Genomic DNA, 20,609 nt, shown 5'->3' with positions numbered 1-20,609 from the left:
TTATCAATGTGGCGACGAGGGGCTTTTCACAGTAACGTCAGTGCCGGGTTAATGTGAGCCTACTTGTGACACTAATAAAGATTATTATCAATGTGGCGATGAGGGGATTTTCACAGTAATGTCAGTGCCGCGTTAATGTGAGCCGACTTGTGACACTAATAAAGATTATTATTAATGTGGCGACGAGGGTATTTTCACAGTAATGTCAGTGCCGGGTTAATGTGAGTCCACTTGTGACACTAATAAAGATTATTATTAATGTGGCGACGAGGGGATTTTCACAGTAACGTCAGTGCTGGGTTAATGTAAACCTACTTGTGACACTAATAAAGATTATTATTAATGTGGCGACGAGGGTATTTTCACAGTAACGTCAGTGCCGGGTTAATGTGAGTCCACTTGTGACACTAATAAAGATTATTATTAATGTGGCGACGAGGGGATTTTCACAGTAACGTCAGTGCTGCGTTAATGTGAGTCCTCTTGTGACACTAATAAAGATTATTATTAATGTGGCGACGAGGATATTTTCACAGTAACGTCAGTGCCGGGTTAATGTGAGCCGACTTGTGACACTAATAAAGATTATTATTAATGTGGCGACGAGGGGATTTTCACAGTAACGTCACTGCCGGGTTAATGTAAGCCTACTTGTGACACTAATAAAGATTATTATTAATGTGGCGACGAGGGTATTTTCACAGTAACGTCAGTGCCGGGTTAATGTAAACCTACTTGTGACACTAATAAAGATTATTATCAATGTGGCGGCGAGCGTATTTTCACAGTAACGTCAGTGCCGGGTTAATGTAAACCTACTTGTGACACTAATAAAGATTATTATTAATGTGGCGACAAGGGTATTTTCACAGTAACGTCAGTGCCGGGTTAATGTAAGCCTACTTGTGACACTAATAAAGGTCATTATTAATGTGGCGATGAGGGTATTTTCACAGTAACGTCAGTGCTGGGTTAATGTGAGCCTTCTTGTGACAATAATAAAGTTTATTATTAATGTGGCGACGAGGGGATTTTCACAGTAACGTCAGTGCCGGGTTAATGTAAACCTACTTGTGACACTAATAAAGATTATTATTAATGTGGCGACGAGGGGATTTTCACAGTAACGTCACTGCCGGGTTAATGTAAACCTACTTGTGACACTAATAAAAATTATTAATGTGGCGATGAGGGGATTTTCACAGTAACGTCAGTGGCACGTTAATGTAAGCCTACTTGTGACACTAATAAAGATTATTATTAATGTGGCGACGAGGGGATTTTCACAGTAACGTCAGTGCTGGGTTAATGTAAACCTACTTGTGACACTAATAAAGATTATTATTAATGTGGCGACGAGGGTATTTTCACAGTAACGTCAGTGCCGGGTTAATGTGAGTCCACTTGTGACAGTAATAAAGATTATTATTAATGTGGCGACGAGGGGATTTTCACAGTAACGTCAGTGCTGCGTTAATGTGAGTCCTCTTGTGACACTAATAAAGATTATTATTAATGTGGCGACGAGGATATTTTCACAGTAACGTCAGTGCCGGGTTAATGTGAGCCGACTTGTGACACTAATAAAGATTATTATTAATGTGGCGACGAGGGGATTTTCACAGTAACGTCACTGCCGGGTTAATGTAAGCCTACTTGTGACACTAATAAAGATTATTATCAATGTGGCGACGAGGGTATTTTCACAGTAACGTCAGTGCCGGGTTAATGTAAACCTACTTGTGACACTAATAAAGATTATTATCAATGTGGCGGCGAGCGTATTTTCACAGTAACGTCAGTGCCGGGTTAATGTAAACCTACTTGTGACACTAATAAAGATTATTATTAATGTGGCGACAAGGGTATTTTCACAGTAACGTCAGTGCCGGGTTAATGTAAGCCTACTTGTGACACAAATAAAGGTCATTATTAATGTGGCGACGAGGGTATTTTCACAGTAACGTCAGTGCTGGGTTAATGTGAGCCTACTTGTGACAATAATAAAGTTTATTATTAATGTGGCGACGAGGGGATTTTCACAGTAACGTCAGTGCCGGGTTAATGTAAACCTACTTGTGACACTAATAAAAATTATTAATGTGGCGATGAGGGGATTTTCACAGTAACGTCAGTGGCACGTTAATGTAAGCCTACTTGTGACACTAATAAAGATTATTATTAATGTGGCGACGAGGGGAATTTCACAGTAACGTCAGTGCTGGGTTAATGTAAACCTACTTGTGACACTAATAAAGATTATTATTAATGTGGCGACGAGGGTATTTTCACAGTAACGTCAGTGCCGGGTTAATGTGAGTCCACTTGTGACAGTAATAAAGATTATTATTAATGTGGCGACGAGGGGATTTTCACAGTAATGTCAGTGCTGCGTTAATGTGAGTCCTCTTGTGACACTAATAAAGATTAATATTAATGCGGCGACGAGGATATTTTCACAGTAACGTCAGTGCCGGGTTAATGTGAGCCGACTTGTGACACTAATAAAGATTATTATTAATGTGGCGACGAGGGGATTTTCACAGTAACGTCACTGCCGGGTTAATGTAAGCCTACTTGTGACACTAATAAAGATTATTATCAATGTGGCGACGAGGGTATTTTCACAGTAACGTCAGTGCCGGGTTAATGTAAACCTACTTGTGACACTAATAAAGATTATTATCAATGTGGCGGCGAGCGTATTTTCACAGTAACGTCAGTGCCGGGTTAATGTAAGCCTACTTGTGACACTAATAAAGATTATTATTAATGTGGCGACAAGGGTATTTTCACAGTAACGTCAGTGCCGGGTTAATGTAAACCTACTTGTGACACTAATAAAGATTATTATTAATGTGGCGACAAGGGTATTTTCACAGTAACGTCAGTGCCGGGTTAATGTAAGCCTACTTGTGACACAAATAAAGGTCATTATTAATGTGGCGACGAGGGTATTTTCACAGTAACGTCAGTGCTGGGTTAATGTGAGCCTACTTGTGACAATAATAAAGTTTATTATTAATGTGGCGACGAGGGTATTTTCACAGTAACGTCAGTGCCGGGTTAATGTAAACCTACTTGTGACACTAATAAAAATTATTAATGTGGCGATGAGGGGATTTTCACAGTAACGTCAGTGGCACGTTAATGTAAGCCTACTTGTGACACTAATAAAGATTATTATTAATGTGGCGACGAGGGGATTTTCGCAGTAACGTCAGTGCCGGGTTAATGTAAACCTACTTGTGACACTAATAAAGATTATTATCAATGTGGCGATGAGGGGATTTTCACAGTAATGTCAGTGCCGCGTTAATGTGAGCCGACTTGTGACACTAATAAAGATTATTATTAATGTGGCGACGAGGGTATTTTCACAGTAATGTCAGTGCCGGGTTAATGTGAGTCCACTTGTGACACTAATAAAGATTATTATTAATGTGGCGACGAGGGGATTTTCACAGTAACGTCAGTGCTGGGTTAATGTAAACCTACTTGTGACACTAATAAAGATTATTATTAATGTGGCGACGAGGGTATTTTCACAGTAACGTCAGTGCCGGGTTAATGTAAACCTACTTGTGACACTAATAAAGATTATTATTAATGTGGCGACGAGAGTATTTTCACAGTAACGTCAGTGCCGGGTTAATGTAAACCTACTTGTGACACTAGTAAAAATTATTATTAATGTGGCGACGAGGGGCTTTTCACAGTAACGTCAGTGCCGGGTTAATGTAAACCTACTTGTGACACTAATAAAGATTATTATTAATGTGGCGACGAGGGGATTTTCGCAGTAACGTCAGTGCCGGGTTAATGTAAACCTACTTGTGACACTAATAAAGATTATTATCAATGTGGCGACGAGGGGCTTTTCACAGTAACGTCAGTGCCGGGTTAATGTGAGCCTACTTGTGACACTAATAAAGATTATTATCAATGTGGCGATGAGGGGATTTTCACAGTAATGTCAGTGCCGCGTTAATGTGAGCCGACTTGTGACACTAATAAAGATTATTATTAATGTGGCGACGAGGGTATTTTCACAGTAATGTCAGTGCCGGGTTAATGTGAGTCCACTTGTGACACTAATAAAGATTATTATTAATGTGGCGACGAGGGGATTTTCACAGTAACGTCAGTGCCGGGTTAATGTAAGCCTACTTGTGACACTAATAAAGATTATTATTAATGTGGCGACGAGGGTATTTTCACAGTAACGTCAGTGCCGGGTTAATGTAAGCCTACTTGTGACACTAATAAAGATTATTATTAATGTGGCGACGAGGGGATTTTCACAGTAACGTCAGTGCCGGGTTAATGTGAGCCGACTTGTGACACTAATAAAGATTATTATTAATGTGGCGACGAGGGGATTTTCACAGTAACGTCAGTGCCGGGTTAATGTAAACCTACTTGTGACACTAATAAAGATTATTATTAATGTGGCGACGAGGGGATTTTCGCAGTAACGTCAGTGTCGGGTTAATGTAAACCTACTTGTGACACTAATAAAGATTATTATTAATGTGGCGACGAGAGTATTTTCACAGTAACGTCAGTGCCGGGTTAATGTGAGTCCACTTGTGACACTAATAAAGATTATTATTAATGTGGCGACGAGGGGATTTTCACAGTAACGTCAGTGCCGGGTTAATGTGAGCCTACTTGTGACAATAAAGATTATTATTAATGTGGCGACGAGGGGATTTTCACAGTAACGTCAGTGCCGGGTTAAAATAAACCTACTTGTGACAGTAATAAAGATTATTATTAATGTGGCGACGAGGGGATTTTCACAGTAACGTCAGTGCCGGGTTAATGTGAGCCTACTTGTGACACTAATAAAGATTATTATTAATGTGGCGACGAGGGGATTTTCACAGTAACGTCAGTGCCGGGTTAATGTAAACCTACTTGTGACACTAATAAAGATTATTATTAATGTGACGACGAGGGGATTTTCACAGTAACGTCAGTGCCGGGTTAATGTAAACCGACTTGTGACACTAATAAAGATTATTATTAATGTGGCGACGAGGGGATTTTCATAGTAACGTCAGTGCCGGGTTAATGTAAGCCTCCTTGTGACACTAATAAAGATTATTATTAATGTGGCGACGAGGGGGTTTTCACAGTAACGTCAGTGCCGGGTTAATGTAAGCCTACTTGTGACACTAATAAAGATTATTATTAATGTGGTGACGAGGGTATTTTCACAGTAATGTCAGTGCCGGGTTAATGTAAACCTACTTGTGACACTAATAAAGATTATTATTAATGTGGTGACGAGGGTATTTTCACAGTAACGTCAGTGCCGGGTTAATGTAAACCTACTTGTGACACTAATAAAGATTATTATTAATGTGGCGACGAGGGTATTTTCACAGTAACGTCAGTGCCGGGTTAATGTAAACCTACTTGTGACACTAATAAAGATTATTATTAATGTGGCGACGAGGGTATTTTCACAGTAACGTCAGTGCCGGGTTAATGTAAACCTACTTGTGACACTAATAAAGATTATTATTAATGTGGCGTCGAGGGTATTTTCACAGTAACGTCAGTGCCGGGTTAATGTGAGCCGACTTGTGACACTAATAAAGATTATTATTAATGTGGCGACGAGGGGATTTTCACAGTAACGTCAGTGCCGTGTTTATGTAAACCTACTTGTGACACTAATAAAGATTATTATTAATGTGGCGACGAGGGGATTTTCACAGTAACGTCAGTGCCGGGTTAATGTAAGCCTACTTGTGACACTAATAAAGATTATTATCAATGTGGCGACGAGGGGATTTTCACAGTAACGTCAGTGTCGGGTTAATGTAAACCTACTTGTGACACTAATAAAGGTTATTATTAATGTGGCGACGAGAGTATTTTCACAGTAACGTCAGTGCCGGGTTAATGTGAGTCCACTTGTGACAGTAATAAAGATTATTATCAATGTGGCGATGAGGGGATTTTCACAGTAACGTCAGTGCCGGGTTACTGTGAGCCTACTTGTGACACTAATAAAGATTATTATTAATGTGGCGACGAGGGTATTTTCACTGTAACGTCAGTGCCGGGTTAATGTAAACCTACTGTTATAATAATAAAGATTATTATTAATGTGGCGACGAGGGGATTTTCACAGTAACGTCAGTGCCGGGTTAATATAAACCTACTTGTGACACTAATAAAGATTATTATTAACGTGGCGACGAGGATATTTTCACAGTAACGTCAGTGCCGGGTTAATGTAAGCCTACTTGTGACACTAATAAAGATTATTATTAATGTGGCGACGAGGTGATTTTCACAGTAACGTCAGTGCCGGGTTAATGTAAGCCTCCTTGTGACACTAATAAAGATTATTATTAATGTGGCGACGAGGGGGTTTTCACAGTAACGTCAGTGCCGGGTTAATGTAAGCCTACTTGTGACACTAATAAAGATTATTATTAATGTGGTGACGAGGGTATTTTCACAGTAATGTCAGTGCCGGGTTAATGTAAACCTACTTGTGACACTAATAAAGATTATTATTAATGTGGTGACGAGGGTATTTTCACAGTAACGTCAGTGCCGGGTTAATGTAAACCTACTTGTGACACTAATAAAGATTATTATTAATGTGGCGACGAGGGTATTTTCACAGTAACGTCAGTGCCGGGTTAATGTAAACCTACTTGTGACACTAATAAAGATTATTATTAATGTGGCGACGAGGGTATTTTCACAGTAACGTCAGTGCCGGGTTAATGTAAACCTACTTGTGACACTAATAAAGATTATTATTAATGTGGCGTCGAGGGTATTTTCACAGTAACGTCAGTGCCGGGTTAATGTGAGCCGACTTGTGACACTAATAAAGATTATTATTAATGTGGCGACGAGGGGATTTTCACAGTAACGTCAGTGCCGTGTTTATGTAAACCTACTTGTGACACTAATAAAGATTATTATTAATGTGGCGACGAGGGGATTTTCACAGTAACGTCAGTGCCGGGTTAATGTAAGCCTACTTGTGACACTAATAAAGATTATTATCAATGTGGCGACGAGGGGATTTTCACAGTAACGTCAGTGTCGGGTTAATGTAAACCTACTTGTGACACTAATAAAGGTTATTATTAATGTGGCGACGAGAGTATTTTCACAGTAACGTCAGTGCCGGGTTAATGTGAGTCCACTTGTGACAGTAATAAAGATTATTATCAATGTGGCGATGAGGGGATTTTCACAGTAACGTCAGTGCCGGGTTACTGTGAGCCTACTTGTGACACTAATAAAGATTATTATTAATGTGGCGACGAGGGTATTTTCACTGTAACGTCAGTGCCGGGTTAATGTAAACCTACTGTTATAATAATAAAGATTATTATTAATGTGGCGACGAGGGGATTTTCACAGTAACGTCAGTGCCGGGTTAATATAAACCTACTTGTGACACTAATAAAGATTATTATTAACGTGGCGACGAGGATATTTTCACAGTAACGTCAGTGCCGGGTTAATGTAAGCCTACTTGTGACACTAATAAAGATTATTATTAATGTGGCGACGAGGTGATTTTCACAGTAACGTCAGTGCCGGGTTAATGTAAGCCTACTTGTGACACTAATGAAGATTATTATCAATGTGGCGACGAGGGGATTTTCACAGTAACGTCAGTGCCGGGTTAATGTAAACCTACTTGTGACACTAATAAAGATTATTATTAATGTGGCGACGAGAGTATTTTCACAGTAACGTCAGTGCCGGGTTAATGTAAGCCTACTTGTGACACTAATAAAGATTATTATCAATGTGGCGACGAGGGGATTTTCACAGTAACGTCAGTGCCCGGTTAATGTAAGCCTACTTGTGACACTAATAAAGATTATTATTAATGTGGCGACGAGGGGATTTTCACAGTAACGTCAGTGCCGGGTTAATGTAAACCTACTTGTGACACTAATAAAAATTATTAATGTGGCGATGAGGGGATTTTCACAGTAACGTCAGTGCCGGGTTAATGTAAGCCTACTTGTGACACTAATAAAGATTATTATCAATGTGGCGACGAGGGGATTTTCATAGTAATGTCAGTGCCGGGTTAATGTAAGCCTACTTGTGACACTAATAAAGATTATTATTAATGTGGCGACGAGGGGATTTTCACAGTAACGTCAGTGCCGGGTTAATGTAAGCCTACTTGTGACACTAATAAAGATTATTATTAATGTGGCGACGAGGGGATTTTTACAGTAACGTCAGTGCCGGGTTAATGTAAGCCTACTTGTGACACTAGTAAAGATTATTATTAATGTGGCGACGAGGGGATTTTTACAGTAACGTCAGTGCCGGGTTAATGTAAACCTACTTGTGACACTAATAAAGATTATTATTAATGTGGCGACGAGGGGATTTTCACAGTAACGTCAGTGCCGGGTTAATGTAAGCCTACTTGTGACACTAATAAAGATTATTATTAATGTGGCGACGAGGATATTTTCACAGTAACGTCAGTGCCGGGTTAATGTGAGCCTACTTGTGACACTAATAAAGATTATTATTAATGTGGCGACGAGGGGATTTTCACAGTAACGTCAGTGCCGGGTTAATGTAAACCTACTTGTGACACTAATAAAGATTATTACTAATGTGGCGACGAGGGGATTTTTACAGTAACGTCATTGCCGCATTAATGTAATCCCACTTGTGCCAATAAAGATTATTATTATTACAGACAGGGGAAATCGACAGGTGAGGAGCTTGCAAAACGAACCGCGGCAGGCGCGATGTGAAGCACGAAAATACGAAAGTCGTGCACCTTGGTAGGAAAGATAAAGGAGCTGAATCGCGTTTGAATGGAGCGAGGCAGCGAAAGCTGCAACTCGGAGGCATTTGGCGCACTTACGCCGCACAAACGTGGCTTCTAAACTCAGCAGGGCCGGGAAATGAAACGTTGGCCTGTATTTCGAAGGACGCGGAGTTTACAAATGAGGACGTCCTGCTCAAACTCGACAAGGCACTAGTTAGAGCCACACCTGGAATAACCAGAACACATTTCGGTCGCCTTATCTCAGGAAGTGGCAGTCCGGAGGAGGTCGCCTCGGCCGATCCCAGGTCGGGAGGGATTGTCCTACGAGGAGAGGGCCTGGACTTGTTGAAATCTCGACGAATGAGGGGCGGGCTTATTGAGACATGAAGGATTCTCGGGGGGGGGGGGGGGGAGGTTGGGGGGGTTTGACAGGATCGATATTGGGAGGATGTTTCCTCTTGTGCGAGAGTCTAGGACCAGAGTGGACAATCTCCGAGTGAGGAGGAGTTCATTGAAGACAGAGATGAGGAGGATGGCCTTCACACAGAGGGGAGTGAGTGTGTGGAATTCCTGACCACAGGGACCTGGAGAGGCTGGCTGTTCCGTGCGTTCAGGGCCGAGTGAGACTGTCAATCGACGAGGTAACCGACGGTGATGGGGTTGGGGCGAGAGAGAGTGGGAGATTGAGGACTGTCACATCGCTCAGTCAGGATCTCAGTGAATGGGAGAGCCAACTCGATGGGCCGACTGGAACTCTGTAGCTCCCATGTCAGCCGCTCTAATAGGCTGACAGACACCCAAGGCACATCCCCGACCGAGACAGACAGAACTCACATTTCTCAACTTCTCCGTCCATTATTTTAGCATTTTCGGCCGAAGTGAAGAACGGGAAGTATGAACAAGACGAAACTGGAGCGGAGAGATAGAAAAAGAGAGGTACAGCACGGGGTTAGATACAGAGTAAAGCTCCCTCTACACTGTCCCCATCAAACACTCCCAGGACAGGTACAGCACGGGGTTAGATACAGGGGAAAGCTCCCGCTACACTGTCCCCATCAAACACTCCCAGGACAGGTACAGCACGGGGTTAGATACAGAGTAAAGCTCCCTCTACACTGTCCCCATCAAACACTCCCAGGACAGGTACAGCGCGGGGTTAGATACAGAGTAAACTCCCTCTACACTGTCCCCATCAAACACTCCCAGGACAGATACAGCACGGGGTTAGATACAGAGTAAAGCTCCCTCTACACTGTCCCCATCAAACACTCCCAGGACTGGTACAGCACAGGGTTAGATACAGAGTAAAGCTCCATCTACACTGTCCCCATCAAACACTCCCAGGACAGGTACAGCATAGGGTTAGATACAGAGTAAAGCTCCCTCTACACTGTCCCCATCAAACACTCCCAGGACAGGTACAGCACGGGGTTAGATACAGAGTAAAGCTCCCTCTACACTGTCCCCATCAAACACTCCCAGGACAGGTACAGCACGGGGTTAGATACAGAGTAAAGCTCCCTCTACACTGTCTCCATCAAACACTCCCAGGACAGGTACAGCACAGGGTTAGATACAGAGTAAAGCTCCCTCTACACGGCCCCCATCAAACACTCCCAGGACAGGTACAGCACGGGGTTAGATACAGAGTAAAGCTCCCTCTACACTGTCCCCATCAAACACTCCCAGGAAAGGAACAGCACGGGGTTAGATACAGAGTAAAGCTCCCTCTACACTGTCCCCATCAAACACTCCCAGGACAGGTACAGCACGGGGTTAGACACAGAGTAAAGCTCCCTCGACACTGTCCCCATCAAACACTCCCAGGAAAGGTACAGCACGGGGTTAGATACAGAGTAAAGCTCCCTCTACACTGTCCCCATCAAACACTCCCAGGACAGGTACAGCACGGGGTTAGACACAGAGTAAAGCTCCCTCGACACTGTCCCCATCAAACACTCCCAGGAAAGGTACAGCACGGGGTTAGATACAGAGTAAAGCTCCCTCGACACTGTCCCCATCAAACTCTCCCAGGACAGGTACAGCACGGGGTTAGATACAGAGTAAACTCCCTCTACACTGTCCCCATCAAACACTCTCAGGACAGGTACAGCACGGGGTTAGATACAGAGTAAAGCTCCCTCTACACTGTCCCCATCAAACATTCCCAGGACAGGTACAGCACGGGGTTAGATACAGAGTAAAGCTCCCTCCACACTGTCCCCATCAAACACTCCCAGGACAGGTACAGCACGGGGTTAGATACAGAGTAAACTCCCTCTACACTGTCCCCATCAAACACTCTCAGGACAGGTACAGCACGGGGTTAGATACAGAGTAAAGCTCCCTCTACACTGTCCCCATCAAACACTCCCAGGACAGGTACAGCACGGGGTTAGATACAGAGTAAAGCTCCCTCTGCACTGTCCCCATCAAAAGCTCCCAGGACCGGTACAGCACGGGGTTAGATACAGAGTAAAGCTCCCTCGACACTGTCCCCATCAAACACTCCCAGGAAAGGTACAGCACGGGGTTAGATACAGAGTAAAGCTCCCTCGACACTGTCCCCATCAAACTCTCCCAGGACAGGTACAGCACGGGGTTAGATACAGAGTAAACTCCCTCTACACTGTCCCCATCAAACACTCTCAGGACAGGTACAGCACGGGGTTAGATACAGAGTAAAGCTCCCTCTACACTGTCCCCATCAAACATTCCCAGGACAGGTACAGCACGGGGTTAGATACAGAGTAAAGCTCCCTCCACACTGTCCCCATCAAACACTCCCAGGACAGGTACAGCACGGGGTTAGATACAGAGTAAACTCCCTCTACACTGTCCCCATCAAACACTCTCAGGACAGGTACAGCACGGGGTTAGATACAGAGTAAAGCTCCCTCTACACTGTCCCCATCAAACACTCCCAGGACAGGTACAGCACGGGGTTAGATACAGAGTAAAGCTCCCTCTACACTGTCCCCATCAAACACTCCCAGGACAGGTACAGCACGGGGTTAGATACAGAGTAAAGCTCCTTCTACACTGTCCCCATCAAACACTCCCAGGACAGGTACAGCACGGGGTTAGATACAGAGTAAAGCTCCCTCTGCACTGTCCCCATCAAACACTCCCAGGACAGGTACAGCACGGGGTTAGATACAGAGTAAATCTCCCTCTACACTGTCCCCATCAAGCACTCCCAGGACAGGTACAGCACGGGGTTAGATACAGAGTAAAGCTCCATCTACACTGTCCCCATCAAACACTCCCAGGACAGGTACAGCACGGGGTTCGATACAGAGTAAAGCTCCCTCTACACTGTCCCCATCAAACACCCCCAGGACAGGTACAGCACAGGGTTAGATACAGAGTAAAGCTCCCTCTACACGGCCCCCATCAAACACTCCCAGGACAGGTACAGCACGGGGTTAGACACAGAGTAAAGCTCCCTCGACACTGTCCCCATCAAACACTCCCAGGAAAGGTACAGCACGGGGTTAGATACAGAGTAAAGCTCCCTCTACACTGTCCCCATCAAACACTCCCAGGAAAGGAACAGCACGGGGTTAGATACAGAGTAAAGCTCCCTCTACACTGTCCCCATCAAACACTCCCAGGACAGGTACAGCACGGGGTTAGACACAGAGTAAAGCTCCCTCGACACTGTCCCCATCAAACACTCCCAGGAAAGGTACAGAACGGGGTTAGATACAGAGTAAAGCTCCCTCTACACTGTCCCCATCAAACACTCCCAGGACAGGTACAGCACGGGGTTAGACACAGAGTAAAGCTCCCTCGACACTGTCCCCATCAAACACTCCCAGGAAAGGTACAGCACGGGGTTAGATACAGAGTATAGCTCCCTCGACACTGTCCCCATCAAACTCTCCCAGGACAGGTACAGCACGGGGTTAGATACAGAGTAAACTCCCTCTACACTGTCCCCATCAAACACTCTCAGGACAGGCACAGCACGGGGTTAGATACAGAGTAAAGCTCCCTCTACACTGTCCCCATCAAACACTCCCAGGACAGGTACAGCACGGGGTTAGACACAGAGTAAAGCTCCCTCGACACTGTCCCCATCAAACACTCCCAGGAAAGGTACAGCACGGGGTTAGATACAGAGTAAAGCTCCCTCGACACTGTCCCCATCAAACTCTCCCAGGACAGGTACAGCACGGGGTTAGATACAGAGTAAACTCCCTCTACACTGTCCCCATCAAACACTCTCAGGACAGGTACAGCACGGGGTTAGATACAGAGTAAAGCTCCCTCTACACTGTCCCCATCAAACATTCCCAGGACAGGTACAGTACGGGGTTAGATACAGAGTAAAGCTCCCTCCACACTGTCCCCATCAAACACTCCCAGGACAGGTACAGCACGGGGTTAGATACAGAGTAAACTACCTCTACACTGTCCCCATCAAACACTCTCAGGACAGGTACAGCACGGGGTTAGATACAGAGTAAAGCTCCCTCTACACTGTCCCCATCAAACACTCCCAGGACAGGTACAGCACGGGGTTAGACACAGAGTAAAGCTCCCTCGACACTGTCCCCATCAAACACTCCCAGGAAAGGTACAGCACGGGGTTAGATACAGAGTAAAGCTCCCTCGACACTGTCCCCATCAAACTCTCCCAGGACAGGTACAGCACGGGGTTAGATACAGAGTAAACTCCCTCTACACTGTCCCCATCAAACACTCTCAGGACAGGTACAGCACGGGGTTAGATACAGAGTAAAGCTCCCTCTGCACTGTCCCCATCAAACATTCCCAGGACAGGTACAGCATGGGGTTAGATACAGAGTAAAGCTCCCACCACATGCCCCCATCAAACACTCCCAGGACAGGTACAGCACGGGGTTAGATACAGAGTAAAGCTCCCTCTACACTGTCCCCATCAAACACACCCAGGACAGGTACAGCACGGGGTTAGATACAGAGTAAAGCTCCCACTACACTGTCCCCATCAAACACTCCCAGGACAGGTACAGCCCGGGGTTAGACACAGAGTAAAGCTCCCTCTACACTGTCCCCATCAAACACTCCCAGGACAGGTACAGCACGGGGTTAGATACAGAGTAAAGCTCCCTCTACGCTGTCCCCATCAAACACTCCCAGGACAGGTACAGCACGGGGTTAGATACAGAGTAAAGCTCCCTCTACACTGCCCCCATCAAACACTCCCAGGACAGGTACAGCACGGGGTTAGATACAGAGTAAAGCTCCCTCTACACTGTCCCCATCAAACACACCCAGGACAGGTACAGCACGGGGTTAGATACAGAGTAAAGCTCCCACTACACTGTCCCCATCAAACACTCCCAGGACAGGTACAGCCCGGGGTTAGACACAGAGTAAAGCTCCCTCTACACTGTCCCCATCAAACACTCCCAGGACAGGTACAGCACGGGGTTAGATACAGAGTAAAGCTCCCTCTACGCTGTCCCCATCAAACACTCCCAGGACAGGTACAGCACGGGGTTAGATACAGAGTAAAGCTCCCTCTACACTGCCCCCATCAAACACTCCCAGGACAGGTACAGCACGGGGTTAGATACAGAGTAAATCTCCCTCTACACTGTCCCCATCAAACACTCCCAGGACAGGTACAGCACGGGGTTAGATACAGAGTAAACTTCCCTCTACACTGTCCCCATCAAACACTCCCAGGACAGGTACAGCACGGGGTTAGATACAGAGTAAAGCTCCCTCTACACTGTCCCCATCAAACACTCCCAGGACAGGTACAGCACGGGGTTAGATACAGAGTAAAGCTCCCTCTACACTGTCCTCATCAAACACTCCCAGGACAGGTACAGCACAGGGTTAGATACAGAGTAAAGCTCCCTCTACACTGTCCCCATCAAACACTCCCAGGACAGGTACAGCACGGGGTTAGATACAGAGTAAAGCTCCCTCTACACTGTCCCCATCAAACACTCCCAGGACAGGTACAGCACGGGGTTAGACACAGAGTAAAGCTCCCTCTACACTGTCCCCATCAAACACTCCCAGGACAGGTACAGCACGGGGTGAGATACAGAGTAAAGCTCCCTCTACACTGTCCCAATCAAACACTCCCAGGACAGGTACAGCACAGGGTTAGATACAGAGTAAAGCTCCCTCTACACTGTCCCCATCAAACACTCCCAGGGCAGGTACAGCACGGGGTTAGATACAGAGTAAAGCTCCCTCTACACTGTCCCCATCAAACACTCCCAGGACAGGTACAGCACGGGGTTAGATACAGAGTAAAGCTCCCTCGACACTGTCCCCATCAAACACTCCCAGGACAGGTACAGCACGGGGTTAGATACAGAGTAAAGCTCCCTCTACACTGTCCCCATCAAACACTCCCAGGACAGGTACAGCACGGGGTTAGATACAGAGTAAAGCTCCCTCTACACTGTCCCCATCAAACACTCCCAGGACAGGTACAGCACAGGGTTAGATACAGAGTAAAGCTCCCTCTACACTGTCCCCATCAAACACTCCCAGGACAGGTACAGCACGGGGTTAGACACAGAGTAAAGCTCCCTCTACACTGTCCCCATCAAACACTCCCAGGACAGGTACAGCACGGGGTGAGATACAGAGTAAAGCTCCCTCTACACTGTCCCAATCAAACACTCCCAGGACAGGTGGAGCACAGGGCTAGATACAGAGTAAAGCTCCCTCTACACTGTCCCCATCAAACACTCCCAGGGCAGGTACAGCACGGGGTTAGATACAGAGTAAAGCTCCCTCTACACTGTCCCCATCAAACACTCCCAGGACAGGTACAGCACGGGGTTAGATACAGAGTAAAGCTCCCTCGACACTGTCCCCATCAAACACTCCCAGGACAGGTACAGCACGGGGTCAGATACAGAGTAAAGCTCCCTCTACACTGTCCCCATCAAACACTCCCAGGACAGGTACAGCACGGGGCTAGATACAGAGTAAAGCTCCCTCTACACTGTCCCCATCAAACACACCCAGGACAGGTGCAGCACGGGGTTAGATACAGAGTAAAGCTCCCTCTACACTGTCCACATCAAACACTCCCAGGACAGGTGCAGCACGGGGTTAGATACAGAGTAAAGCTCCCTCTACACTGTCCGCATCAAACACTCCCAGGACAGGTGCAGCACGGGGTTAGATACAGAGTAAAGCTCCCTCTACACTGTCCCCATCAAACACTCCCAGGACAGGTAGAGCACGGGGTTAGATACAAAGTAAAGCTCCCTCTACACTGTCCCCATCAAACACTCCCAGGACAGGTACAGCACGGGGTTAGATACAGAGTAAAGCTCCCTCTACACTGTCCCCATCAAACACTCCCAGGACAGGTACAGCACGGGGTTAGATACAGAGTAAAGCTCCCTCTACACTGTCCCCATCAAACACTCCCAGGACAGGTACAGCACGGGGTTAGATACAGAGTAAAGCTCCCTCTACACTGTCCCCATCAAACACTCCCAGGACAGGTGCAGCACGGGGTTAGATACAGAGTAAAGCTCCCTCTACACTGTCCCCATCAAACACTCCCAGGACAGGTAGAGCACGGGGTTAGATACAAAGTAAAGCTCCCTCTACACTGTCCCCATCAAACACTCCCAGGACAGGTACAGCACGGGATTAGATACAGAGTAAATCTCCCTCTACACTGTCCCCATCAAACACTCCCAGGACAGGTACAGCGCGGGGTTAGATACAGAGTAAAGCTCCCTCTACACTGTCCGCATCAAACACTCCCAGGGCAGGTACATTACGGAGTTAGATACAGAGTAAAGCTCCCGCCACACTGTCCCCATCAAACACTCCCAGGACAGGTACAGCACGGGGTTAGATACAGAGTAAAGCTCCCTCGACACTGTCCCCATCAAACACTCCCAGGGCAGGTACAGCACGGGGTTAGATACAGAGTAAAGCTCCCTCTACACTGTCCCCATCAAACACTCCCAGTACAGGTACAGCACGGGGTTAGATACAGAGTAAAGCTCCCTCTACACTGTCCCCATCATACACTCCCAGGACAGGTACAGCACGGGGTTAGATACAGAGTAAAGCTCCATCTACACAGTCCCCATCAAACACTCCCAGTACAGGTGCAGCACGGGGTTAGATACAGAGTAAAGCTCCCTCGACACTGTCCCCATCAAACACTCCCAGGACAGGGTCAGCACTGGGTTAGATAAAGAGTAAAGCTCCCTCTACACTGTCCCCATCAAACACTCCCAGGACAGGTACAGCACGGGGTTAGATACAGAGTAAAGCTCCCTCGACACTGTCCCCATCAAACACTCCCAGGACAGGTACAGCACGGGGTTAGATACAGAGTAAAGCTCCCTCTACACTGTCCCCATCAAACACTCCCAGGACAGGTACAGCACGGGGTTAGATACAGAGTAAAGCTCCCTCGACACTGTCCCCATCAAACACTCCCAGGGCAGGTACAGCACGGGGTTAGATACAGAGTAAAGCTCCATCTACACTGTCCCAATCAAACACTCCCAGGACAGGTACAGGACAGGGTTAGATACAGAGTAAAGCTCCCTCTACACTGTCCCCATCAAACACTCCCAGGGCAGGTACAGCACGTGGTTAGATACAGAGTAAAGCTCCCTCTACACTGTCCCCATCAAACACTCCCAGGACAGGTACAGCACGGGGTTAGATACAGAGTAAAGCTCCCTCGACACTGTCCCCATCAAACACTCCCAGGACAGGTACAGCACAGGGTTAGATACAGAGTAAAGCTCCCTCTACACGGCCCCCATCAAACACTCCCAGGGCAGGTACATTACGGGGTTAGATACAGAGTAAAGCTCCCGCCACACTGTCCCCATCAAACACTCCCAGGACAGGTACAGCACGGGGTTAGATACAGAGTAAAGCTCCCTCGACACTGTCCCGATCAAACACTCCCAGGGCAGGTACAGCACGGGGTTAGATACAGAGTAAAGCTCCCTCTACACTGTCCCCATCAAACACTCCCAGTACAGGTACAGCACGGGGTTAGATACAGAGTAAAGCTCCCTCTACACTGTCCCCATCAAACACTCCCAGGACCGGTACAGCGCGGTCTTAGATACAGAGTAAAGCTACCTCTATACTGTCCCCATCAAACACTCCCAGGACAGGTACAGCACGGAGTTAGATACAGAGTAAAGCTCCCTCTACACTGTCCCCATCAAACACTCCCAGGACAGGGTCAGCACTGGGTTAGATACAGAGTAAAGCTCCCTCTACACTGTCCCCATCAAACACTCCCAGGACAGGTACAGCACGGGGTTAGATACAGAGTAAAGCTCCCTCTACACTGTCCCCATCAAACACTCCCAGGACAGGTCCAGCACGCGGTTAGATACAGAGTAAAGCTCCCTCTGCACTTTCCCCATCAAACACTCCCAGGACAGGTACAGCACGGAGTTAGATACAGAGTAAAGCTGCCTCTACAATGTCCCCATCAAACACTCCCAGGACAGATACAGCACGGGGTTAGATACAGAGTAAAGCTCCCTCTACACTGCCCCCATCAAAAACTCCCAGGACAGGTGGAGCATGCGGTTAGATACAGAGTAAAGCTCCCTCTACACTGTCCCCATCAAACACTCCCAGGACAGGTACAGCACGCGGTTAGATACAGAGTAAAGCTCCCTCTACACTGTCCCCATCAAACACTCCCAGGACAGGTACAGCACGGAGTTAGATACAGAGTAAAGCTCCCTCTACACTGTCCCCATCAAACACTCCCAGGGCAGGTACAGCACGGGGTTAGAGACACAGTAAAGCTCCCTCTACACGGCCCCCATCAAACACTCCCAGGACAGGTACAGCACGGGGTTAGATACAGAGTAAAGCTCCTTCTACACTGTCTCCATCAAACACTCCCAGGACAGGTACAGCACGGGGTTAGATACAGAGTAAAGCTCCCTCTACACTGTCCCCATCAAACACTCCCAGGACAGGTACAGCACAGGGTTTGATACAGAGTAAATCTCCCTCTACACTGCCCCCATCAAACACTCCCAGGACAGGTACAGCACGGGGTTAGATACAGAGTAAAGCTCCCTCTACACTGTCCCCATCAAACACTCCCAGGACAGGTACAGCACGGGGTTAGATACAGAGTAAAGCTCCCTCTCCACTGTCCCCATCAAACACTCCCAGGACAGGTACACCACGTTGTTAGATACAGAGTAAAGCTCACTCTACACTGTCCCCATCAAACACACCCAGGGCAGGTACAGCATGGGGTTAGAGACAGAGTAAAGCTCCCTCTACACTGTCCCCATCAAATACTCCCAGGACAGGTACAGCACGGGGTAATTTACAGAGTAAAGCTCACTCTACACTGTCCCCATAAAACACTCCCAGGACATGCACAGCATGGGATTAGATACAGAGTAAACCTCCCTCTACACTGTCCCCATCAAACACTCCCAGGACCGGTACAGCGCGGGGTTAGATACAGAGTAAAGCTCCCTCTACACTGTCCCCATCAAACACTCCCAGGACAGGTACAGCACGGAGTTAGATACAGAGTAAAGCTCCCTCTACACTGTCCCCATCAAACACTCCCAGAACAGGGTCAGCACTGGGTTAGATACAGATTAAAGCTCCCTCTACACTGTCCCCATCAAACACTGCCAGGACAGGTACAGCACGGGGTTAGATACAGAGTAAAGCTCCCTCTACACTGTCCCCATCAAACACTCCCAGGACAGGTACAGCACACGGTTAGATACAGAGTAAAGCTCCCTCTACACTGTCCCCATCAAACACTCCCAGGACAGGTCCAGCACGCGGTTAGATACAGAGTAAAGCTCCCTCTACAATGTCCCCATCAAACACTCCCAGGACAGATACAGCACGGGGTTAGATACAGAGTAAAGCTCCCTCTACACTGTCCCCATCAAACACTCCCAGGACAGGTGGAGCATGCGGTTAGATACAGGATAAAGCTCCCTCTACACTGTCCCCATCAAACACTCCCAGGACAGGTACAGCACGCGGTTAGATACAGAGTAAAGCTCCCTCTACACTGTCCCCATCAAACACTCCCAGGACAGGTACAGCACGGAGTTAGATACAGAGAAAAGCTCCCTCTACACTGTCCCCATCAAACACTCCCAGGGCAGGTACAGCACGGGGTTAGAGACAGAGTAAAGCTCCCTCTACACGGCCCCCATCAAACACTCCCAGGACAGGTACAGCACGGGGTTAGATACAGAGTAAAGCTCCCTCTACACTATCCCCATCAGACACTCCCAGGACAGGTACAGCACGGGGTTAGAGACAGAGTAAAGCTCCCTCTACACTGTCCCCATCAAGCACTCCCAGGACAGGTACAGCACGGGGTTAGATACAGAGTAAAGCTCCCTCTACACTGTCTCCATCAAACACTCCCAGGACAGGTACAGCTCGGGGTTAGATACAGAGTAAAGCTCCCTCTCCACTGTCCCCACCAAACACTCCCAGGACAGGTACACCACGTTGTTAGATACAGAGTAAAGCTCCCTCTACACTGTCCCCATCAAACACACCCAGGGTAGGTACAGAATGGGGTTAGAGACAGAGTAAAGCTCCCTCTACACTGTCCCCATCAAATACTCCCAGGACAGGTACAGCACGGGGTAAGATACAGAGTAAAGCTCACTCTACACTGTCCCCATCAAACACTCTCAGGACAGGTACAGCACGGGGTTAGATACAGAGTAAAGGTCCCTCTACACAGTCCCGATCAAACACTCCCAGGACAGGTACAGCACGGGTTGAGATACAGAGTAAAGCTACCTCTACACTGTCC

General features: G+C 46.9%; 1 protein-coding gene across 1 annotated transcript in view; it reads right to left on the bottom strand.

Annotated features, from left to right (window-relative positions):
* Positions 1-20,609, bottom strand: part of LOC140399658 (voltage-dependent calcium channel gamma-6 subunit-like) — an 86,285-nt gene that overhangs the window by 27,336 nt on the left and 38,340 nt on the right. The window contains 1 exon segment of the mRNA XM_072489203.1: positions 9,638-9,712. Coding sequence (XP_072345304.1) covers positions 9,638-9,712 — 75 coding nt within the window.

The sequence above is a fragment of the Scyliorhinus torazame genome, chromosome 23 (genome assembly GCF_047496885.1).
Source record: "Scyliorhinus torazame isolate Kashiwa2021f chromosome 23, sScyTor2.1, whole genome shotgun sequence".
NCBI classification, from domain to species: Eukaryota; Metazoa; Chordata; class Chondrichthyes; order Carcharhiniformes; family Scyliorhinidae; genus Scyliorhinus; species Scyliorhinus torazame.
Note: the sequence above shows the minus strand (reverse complement) of the source record. Positions and strands in the feature narration are given on the sequence as shown.